Genomic DNA, 9,665 nt, shown 5'->3' with positions numbered 1-9,665 from the left:
AGCTGGTCATGGCTCAGACTAAATCCCTTACAATATGTGATGGGGCTTTCAGCACCCATCAAAGATCTTTTAATTAATCAGAGGAAATGTGTGTGGGTGGGACCAGGGGATAAAAATCTGAAAGTTTGATACAGATTGACACTGCTGACTCTAAGAATCTGGGCAAAGGTTTGCAAAAGCTGCAACAGGAAGAAGTACTCTACACATCTACAGATATATTATATAGAGTGAATATCAAAGCATATTCAGAGTTTGTGCCAAGCACATGGGTGGGTGGAAGAAGTTTAACGAGGTAGTTATGAGATTTTACTGCAGCACCAATGGTACTGAAGGGTGGGAAAAGTGACACCAAAACCAGATATAATTATTGAGACTGAGGATAAGTTAAATTAGGTCTCCAAGTTGGACACACTGTTTGATTTTTCTGAGTCCCAGTGCATGTAGGAGACAGCAAAAGCAGCAGTGAAGAGGAAGGAGTTACATTTGTTAGTCTTCTCAGGAAGTGTTGAGTGCATGCTCAATATTACAATGATAATAGGAGGAAGGAAAGAGAGGCAGGCTTTATTTTTCAGCACAGCCAAAAGTGAAGCATCTGTACTGTACAAGATAACGTTATGGTCAGATCCAACCAAAGATTGGGTCACTGTGCAATGAATGATGGAAAATAAATCTGTGGAAATAGATTTTCTTTCATCCTTTAAAGGAAATATCACTCAAAGGAAAGCGTCATGCCAGCAGAAGGGGGAGTTATTGGTCATAGGTAATTCAGTGAAATAAATAATAATTGCAGAGGAATCTCGGGTTTGACAGTAAATGTTATTCCACTGTTGGCCCATGGAGGGCAGCTGTGTCTGTGTTAGCACAAAATTGAAACGAAGAAGAAGATAGACGACGGCACAGACTCGCTCCTTTACACACTACAAGGACCCGCCAAATACACGCACAAATACACACTAAAGTGGACCCATGACAGGCTTGGTATCATGTTTGTAGCGCGCAGTATAGCTGCAGATCACAAAGATCTGATTCATGATGTATCGTACGATTTTCACGGCCGCAGGATGGCAACTTGTTCCAGCGACCAAAGTGTCAAGGTAAGTTACACTGAGCCTCCATCAGTTAGCTGCTGTTAGCGTTAGCTGGAACGGCTAGCCTGTTCACACTGACCACTATTCGGTCACTATTCTTTCCCATATGTTGTGGACTGAAGGAACTTCTAATTATCACTTAATTCTGATCCACAGGGACACGCTTACTCTGTTGTATTTGCCTTTTTGCAAGCTACTGTGCTTTTAGCATACACCACAGAGCCGGTGTGTTTTCATGTAATCAAATCAGAGTAAACTCTAAAAACAGCAAACTAGGTCAAAAGTCATGCATGTATAGTGTATCTGCAGTTAAGAAGGTACAGTCAGACGTTTATAGTCAGTTAACCAGCATCAAAAGTGAAGACGACGTAATTCATCTGCCTTCGGTAACTATCTTTGTATGCACACGCTTACCTTAATGCAATGTTTCTGAAGGTTTCTTTTCTTGTTCTTCTCAGGTTTGGGACAAAAGTGAAAGCGGAGAGTGGCACTGCACAGCTAGTTGGAAGGTAAACCACTGGGCATTGCTGCTTGCTGCTCGATCAAGCTGTGTGCCTTACCAAGACGCAATGAGATGTCGTGAAGTCTTGCACTGGTTTTGGAGTTCACCACTCTTGACACAAGGGTTTTTCTGTGCTCCATAGACACACAGTGGATCCGTTTGGAGAGTGACCTGGGCTCATCCAGAATTCGGCCAGGTTTTGGCGTCCTGCTCCTTTGACAGGACAGCTGCTGTCTGGGAAGAGATTGTTGGGGAGTCCAATGACAAACAGAGAGGCCTGAGTCATTGGGTGAGTATAACTACAGGTCTTTGAGTTCAGTCCCCTCTGCAGCATTCATAACAATAATGGTTAGTGAACATTTGTCATGATAGTGAATTCTACTAAGGTGAAAACTCTATTTTGTTTTGCTCTAGATCGTGGTCAGTGCTGTGAGTCACTTTTCAACACTGTTCTGTTTGTGGTGACATCTGAGCCAAAACATTTCATATTGTTCTGTTTTAGATAAAGAGAACCACTTTAGTGGACAGTAGAACGTCAGTGACTGATGTGAAGTTTGCACCTAAACATATGGGCCTGATGTTGACCACTTGTTCCGCGGATGGAGTGGTGAGGATCTATGAGGCTCCTGATGTGATGAACCTGAGTCAGTGGTCACTGCAGCATGAGATTTCCTGCAAGCTGAGCTGCAGCTGCATCTCGTGGAATCCCTCCAGGTTAGACATTGGCTTGCTAAAAATGGTATTAGAGTGTACATGGTCTAGTTTTGTGAGGTGAATAAGATGACAAGAAGAATTCATAATTTTTCAAAAATGTCTTTATCTTCTCTCATGCACAGTTTGAGAGAGACTCAATGTTAAATACAATTTCATATATCGATCATTTTTTTCCACTATTTAGAATTTCTGTTTAGTATTTTTTCCCCATCAGCACAAAAATGTTGCAAACAATACCATGCTGCGGTAACAGAAGTTTATAAAATAAAGGAATAAAGAAATAAAGACTATTTAGACAAAGTACAACATATTTTTTCACAGTTTGCTGCTCATTTCAACGGCTGTAACTGTTCAGTTCACTTTCTCAAGATGATTAGATTTAGTCTCATGTCCCACTGATTGGGAAATTGATTGGTTGAATAATCAGAGACTTTTGCTGGCAAAAACTACACTCAGCATCCAGATCAAGTTCAAATAATTCTGCAGTACACACAGTCTGCTCTGGTTCCTAGTCCAATCAGCATTGAACAACACCTTGGTGAACATGTTCACTTTCACTGTTTCTGTTCTAATGTTTGTCAGCAAAGATGCTGCAGACAGACTTGTCGCCTGTCCAGCATGATGCTGTTAAACCAGAACACAGCTGCTGCACTGAGCTCTTGACAGAGCGCGGATGACAGGTTGAGCTGCAGCCTTGAAATATGTTTTAAAAGCACTCAATCAATGACAGTAGCTAGCAGCTCACACTTTATCTACTACTTCTGTGTTTATACACCTGTATTATACATATGATCACATCCCACAATTGTGAGTGCCAAAGCTGAAGATTTGATATATTTTTAAACATAAAAACAATTGAAATGTAATATCTCAATAATTTACAGTTTGCAGCTGTAAATTGGAGTAGATCAGTGACTGGGTCTAGACCCGGACTAGGGTCTAACTATCATCAACCTCTGTCAAGGAGTATTGCCAAACTTACGTGTACAGTAAATCAGATCTTCTTCACTGATGTTTTACAAATGTCATTATCATGGAATGATGCAACACTTCAAATTCGGAAACAATGTGTGTCAGTAAACACAAGCAGATCATGTTACATAGTGCAAGTGAAATTAATTAAATCAAGCTTTGATTCAAGAAAAAATTCCTTAATGGATTTTGTAATTGAGCTATTCAAATTACTTGAGTAATCTTTTCTAAGTCTGGAATCTAAAATCCTGCACTCACTCAATTCCCACAGCCCCTCAGCAACCGGGACTTATTTGAGGGCATAAATGATGCAATAAACTTGAGTTATGACCTTTTAATTTTTAAACCTGTTGCACATTTTGACATGCCTTTGGCCTCTCACCAGCCTTTAGGGTGATAGTGGCGTTTGATAATTTGTTAATGTACAAAAAGTCGTCTCCCCCCATCCAGCTCTCGTGCACACCCGCCAATGTTTGCAGTGGGGAGTGACGACAACAACGTAACATACGGTGGCAAAGTTCAGATCTATGAGTATAATGAAAATACAAGGTAGGTAATCCTTTTTAAATATACCAGTCAACCAGTCCATATATGCATATATGTATGTACATATATTATTTTTTTATTTTATTTATTTATTTCTTTACAAATGTTTAAAAGGAAATATGCAAAAGCAGAGACGCTGGTGACCGTTACTGATGCTGTCCATGACATTGCATTTGCTCCAAACCTGGGGAGATCTTTCCACATCCTTGCGATCGCAACCAAAGACGTCCGGATCTTTAAGCTTGTTCCTATGAGGTGAGAAATTATTTTTATTATTTTTTTGGCCATAGTAAGTACCTAGACGGAGGGATTAGTTGTTAGTAGCTGTTGAAGTCCTGCATTTCAAAAAAGAAAAAATTTAAATGGAATTTCTCTTTCCTGGCTTCATCTCTAGGAAGGAGAGCACATCTACAGGACCCACCAAATTTGAGGTGCAGATTATGGCTCAGTTTGACAACCACAACTCCCAGGTGTGGCGTGTGAGCTGGAACATCACCAGCACTCTGCTGGCCTCCTCTGGAGATGATGGCTGTGTACGCCTCTGGAAAGGTGGGGAAATCTGTCAGCTACAATTCATTTAATTCTATTGAGCCGTATGGACCAAAAATCAGACCACAATATTTTTAGACATAACAATTTTGGACTTTCAGTGAAGAAGCCTACATGTTATTTTTTAGGTCAAAGCCACACGGGAGCCATTAAAAGAACTTTCATTAAAATTGTAGTGAAAATCTAAAGGAAAGACAGGCCTTCCTTGCCTGTCTGAAAATACGACGACAAAATACATAAGTGAAAAACATCAGTCCCATATTAAAGTAAAATATTCCTGTCAAAGAATCTGCTGATTAAGACCGACTAAAAGAGTCCTTACAAGTGTCTGCTCATTGCTTAACAGAAGACAGAGCGCTGCAAATAACAATAGGGTGTAAACAAAGCTACTCAGCTAATCTTTTCCAATCTGACTCATCTTAAAACTATTTCTTTTTTATAAACCAGAGAAGTCTGCACTATGAACAATGATCCATTGTTCTGGTCTTTTAACTGCCGAAATCACCATGAAGTCCCGGTTCTATTGGTGAAAGTAAACTCAGATCTGCTTCCATCTATATATGGCACATTTGCCAAACTCAAGACCTGTGGGCCACATCCAGCCCGGGATACAATCATATCCAGCCCGCAAGATTGTTTCAATTGTCGAATTTTTAATTCACTCACTAATTAACACTCATACTGCAAGAACCCTAATTTCAGCTTCCTTGACGACACACCAATCAGGCATCTGTGGATGTTTTAAGTTGTGTACAAAAGTTTTTCACTCCATTTTAATGGAGAACAAAATATTTATAAGTCTGTTTATTTTGGGGGGCAAAATATAGTCTTGTGTTTGTTTCAATTCATATTTTTACTCAAAAGATGGTTTTTGTCACTTTTATATAAGGGAGCAGTCAGCACTTTCTCAGATATCTGCTGAAGCAGAGGATACAGGTATTTATCAACAATGTAAACACAACACTGGAGTGAAGTCACTTTGCAGCCTTTTTTCTCTGCAACCTGTCATCTACTCAGCAAGGTGCTGTTCAACCAGATTGTTATTTTTGCAGTAGATAACTTGCAATAAATTTCTTGCATGTAGATTATGAAAATGTCTTCAGTTCGCAGTTGTCACCACAGTTGTTAACCTGTTAACCAGCTGCTGTTTATTGGGTCACACCAGAGCTCCAGCTGTTCAGTCTGTACACATCCTCTTTTACTATTTCAGATAAGACTAGTGATCAGGCTGTTCATTCAGGAGTTGAAAGATTCTATAAAGTAGTCTGAAACAAAATATAGAAGTAAACATCTATCATGCGGTATTGACATCCTAAAAAGTAAACAAAGTCCCACCCCTTCTGTCTCGCTTAATTGGATTTCCTCTGTTCTCTGTTTTCATGCATGTTAGTTCACATACTGGCGCCTGTGTGTGATTGAAAGTCTGTCCTGTCAAACTCTTGGCCCTCGCTGCATTTATGAGTACACAGGCATTGGCCACAAATGAGCTGACACCGTATGTATGGCTGTTTTGTGATGGTGAAAAGTTTAATGTGTGCCAAATTAGGTGGAGTCTTTCATCCCCTTTGTTTGGCTATAAAAATTACTTCTTATCGTGTGAGCACTGACTTTCCCTCATATGCCTTTGCAGCCAACTACATGGACAACTGGAAGTGCACAGGCATCCTGAAAGGAGATGGCAGCCCGCTAACTAGCTCCTCTGGCCAGCCCACAGCCATGAACACCATGGTGGGCTCTTCCGTTCAGACTTCCCAGAATGCATTGAACGGGATGTCTGCAGGAAGGTAGGTGGTGGTGTGCATCTGATGCCACTCACCCAGCCCAACCCAAGCCAGTCTGAACTGACAACTTACAATGCTTCACACTGACTGGGACTGCAGCTGCTCACTGACAAACTCCTGGGCCTGAACTGATCCAATGCTGTACTTATGTAAAGAGCTTGGCTTCCAGAATACAAGTTGTGGGCATCAAGCCTGTGGAGCCCAGTGTGTGTGCATTTTTTTTTTTTAGATATTTCCTCTTGGTTTGTACTGAGGCATGTCATGAGAGTGGTTTAATGTTTAAATTGACATTGGTTAACCTTTTTCTTGGCATAAAATTAAAATAAAACTGTTCACATTAATTTGATATGTGAGTGTTATTTTAAATGTTAGCTATTTTTGGAGAAATGCGAAGCTACTCTGGAACTGGTTACCAATAATTTGATAAATATTGATAAATTGGATTATAGATTTAGCAACATGTTAGATATCATCTCAGTAGCACACAACTTTTTTCATTTTCTCATTGCCTTTAAATAAGTAATCGATCAAGTAAAGTATCTTCCAGCTTCCAGCAAACATTACCAAACTCTTGAATGAATTGTATTAACTACCTGGAATAACATAGGAAAATAATGTGGGTATAAATACAGCCATCGATATTGACATCCTTGGAGTTCAACGGTATTTTAAAAGAAAGATATTACACTATAAAATAAACTATTTCTCAATTCAGTCCACGTAGTGGTTTTGTATTTGCCCCTTTTATCTGGTGTGACCAGGCTATCATGACAGATGTTAGAAAACCACTTAGAATCTGCTGTGTTGGACAATATGAATGTCAGGGTTACCTCAAAGAGAATTACTGAGTGACATTGCTGATTTAGACATGAAGTTATTACATTTTTGGATTTTACAATATGATAAATATGATAATTTTATGTCAAATGTAGGTATTAAAAGTGGCGGCAAATTACATTTGAGCTAATAGTCTGTTAGTGTGTGGCTGTATTTATATTTAATTACCTATGTCTTAATAAAACCCCTTTACCAGTGTTGTTAAGTCTTAACTCTTCAGTTATGGCTACCATCAACATCTGATCTGTCGGCTGTATAAGATCTTATGTTATAGTAAATAACTAACATGGCGGAAACATTTGATTTTGGTAATGCAGTTAATGAAGTGGCTTTCCACCATCTGCTTAACACAACTGTGTGACATGGGTTTTGTTCAAGTAATGTGATATTGTACTGCTTGTTGCATGCAGGATTGGCAAGAGAGCTCCATTTGCCCCTCCCCCGCAGCAGCTGAACTCTCCAAAGATATACCAGCATCCTGCACATTACTAATGTCTCTTCTACATCAGCTATCATATTCCCTTGTGGTAATGCATTTCAAATATGTGTCTCTCAGTTGTGGTTGAGGGCTCGATTTTGGCACAAGTAGCCTTCTGTGTGGTTGTGTTCACAGCTTTTACTATGTTTTGAGTAAAGCATCCATATTGCATTTTGCCAGTGGTTCACCTCATTATATAGACCCTTTTCAAAAATAAAACTCCACAAATCCATCCTTTATCCTTTTAATTTTTCCATTCCTTCCTTTTATATGTCTCTCTGTCTGTACTCTGTTGTCATCGTCTTTGCCCTGCTTGTGTATGTCATCTTTTTCCATCCATTTTTCTGTTGCTCAGGTATTTCTTTCCACCTTTGGATCCTCCCAGAGCAGGGACCAGGTATGGTCACCTGCTGCCTCCCTCCTCTCTCATAGAGCATTGTGATGCTGAACCCATTCAGCCTCAACCACAAGCTCTTCCCCCCAGATTCTCCTCTAGATCACTGCTGCTCCTACCAGAGGCTGATGGACAGTAATGTTTTTAAGCTAGAACAAGAGGAGGGTAGGAGCCACAAAACCTCATTAAAGTCTAATAAAGACTTCTGTTTTCTGTATCTTCTATCTTTCTTTAAGATTTTGGGATTTTGGGAGTTATATGGCCAGGACAGCCATTTTGGTAACCATGTTAGTAGTCTAATATTAAACTAAACTTGACCAACATTTACTTTTGCTGTCGAGTGTTGCTTGAAATATGCAACTGAAAAGCAGATACTGATACATTATTAATAATATGGTTGGTATGGTATTATTACTATGATTGTCAACTAGTTTTAGGAAACAGACACTTGGAGTAAGTCTGCTCAGTTCTAACCCATTCTTTCAATTATGAAAGCTTGACCAAATGAAGAAACCATGGTCTTTGTGTTGTGAGATTTGCCTCTGATCAATTAAGAGTTACAATATGTGTAAAGAATAGACAATTCTTATTTTACTTTAATGTTGGGAAAAGTAATTTCTTTTGACAGAGGGGGATAATATTTCATTTCATGGTTCACATGCCTCTGTTAAAAACTGGAATGCATGGGTTAGCACTTCAAGCAGGCATTTTTGCAGCTGCTTAGCAGAACACATGCCAGACCTACATAGTGTTCTTGCATCTTTTACTTTATGTCCCCCTGTAAGGAGAGAAATTGTTCAGTTTAATCAATATTTGGAGTTTGTATCATATTGAGCTGTCAAAACATTTCACAATAATTGACCAGAGTACAGTGTGTACAACCTTTGTCACAAACTTTTCCAATTTTCTCAGCTATTAATATCCTATCCTATCCATGTCAGTTAGATCGACTCTCACTCTACATTGTCACAATACAAGCATCAAGAAGCTGCACCAGTTTTTCATCTGTAAAATACAATATCAATATTATCCTGGAACATTTTCAACAAACATCAGCTTTGCACCACCTGGACATCAAATAAAGAAAAATATTGGTGACTACATCACTGTGCAGGACACTTCAAGTAGAACCCTCTACCGGGAATAAGTGCCTAATGAAGGGAGACACATTTTTGCTGTGGTCAAAGCTAATGGGATATAGAAATAAAAGTTTTCAGACCTCGGAGCTAGTATTTAAGGAGTGAAACACAGACAGGCTAGAGATATATGTTTCAGACATACTATATTGATCAATACTGTTTAAAGTAGTGTGTATTTCTTTCACATTTAATTTTTCTATTTATGTACAATCTATTGTTACGAAATTATGTATTTTATGGCCAGCTGAAGTTCTATCTTTGAGCTTTACAGCCTTGGCTATGATAAGATAAACGTGAAAACCAATGGACTATATTAGTTCAAAATCATTGAAAATTTATTTTATTATTATTTTTAAATATGTTAGCATTGTATATGAAACTCGAGTCTTTATTGTATTCATGGATTAAATCATATAATTTGATTACGTGTCAAAACAAGTAGTTCACGCGTTCACATTGAATCAGATATCAAGCAGATATCAATGCCAAACATTTATCATACATGTCATATATTTTTTTTTTTTTTTAACATTCAGATAAATGTCCCCTGTGTCCGACAATCAGGAAAGCACATGTCCCATCGCTAGGTTTTCTTATCCAATTAGAACATTCAATTTAAGTTAAGTCTCGCCTACTCGACATGACGCTCGCGCGGGCTTCCTGTA

The 9,665-nt window shown here is 38.9% G+C and overlaps 1 protein-coding gene across 1 annotated transcript; it reads left to right on the top strand.

The window, feature by feature from the left end:
• The first annotated feature begins 889 nt into the window (after positions 1-889).
• On the top strand, positions 890-8,012 carry seh1l (SEH1-like (S. cerevisiae)). Its single transcript, XM_029504429.1, has 9 exons — positions 890-1,094; positions 1,547-1,597; positions 1,733-1,879; positions 2,093-2,304; positions 3,727-3,825; positions 3,937-4,077; positions 4,217-4,371; positions 6,002-6,155; positions 7,823-8,012. Exons 1-9 carry the CDS (start codon positions 984-986, stop codon positions 7,998-8,000), a joined length of 1,248 nt encoding a protein of 415 aa, XP_029360289.1. The 5' UTR covers positions 890-983; the 3' UTR covers positions 8,001-8,012.
• Positions 8,013-9,665: the final 1,653 nt, after the last annotated feature.

This window comes from Echeneis naucrates, chromosome 6 (genome assembly GCF_900963305.1).
Source record: "Echeneis naucrates chromosome 6, fEcheNa1.1, whole genome shotgun sequence".
Lineage (NCBI taxonomy): Eukaryota > Metazoa > Chordata > Actinopteri > Carangiformes > Echeneidae > Echeneis > Echeneis naucrates.
This window is presented reverse-complemented; position numbering and strand designations above follow the sequence as displayed.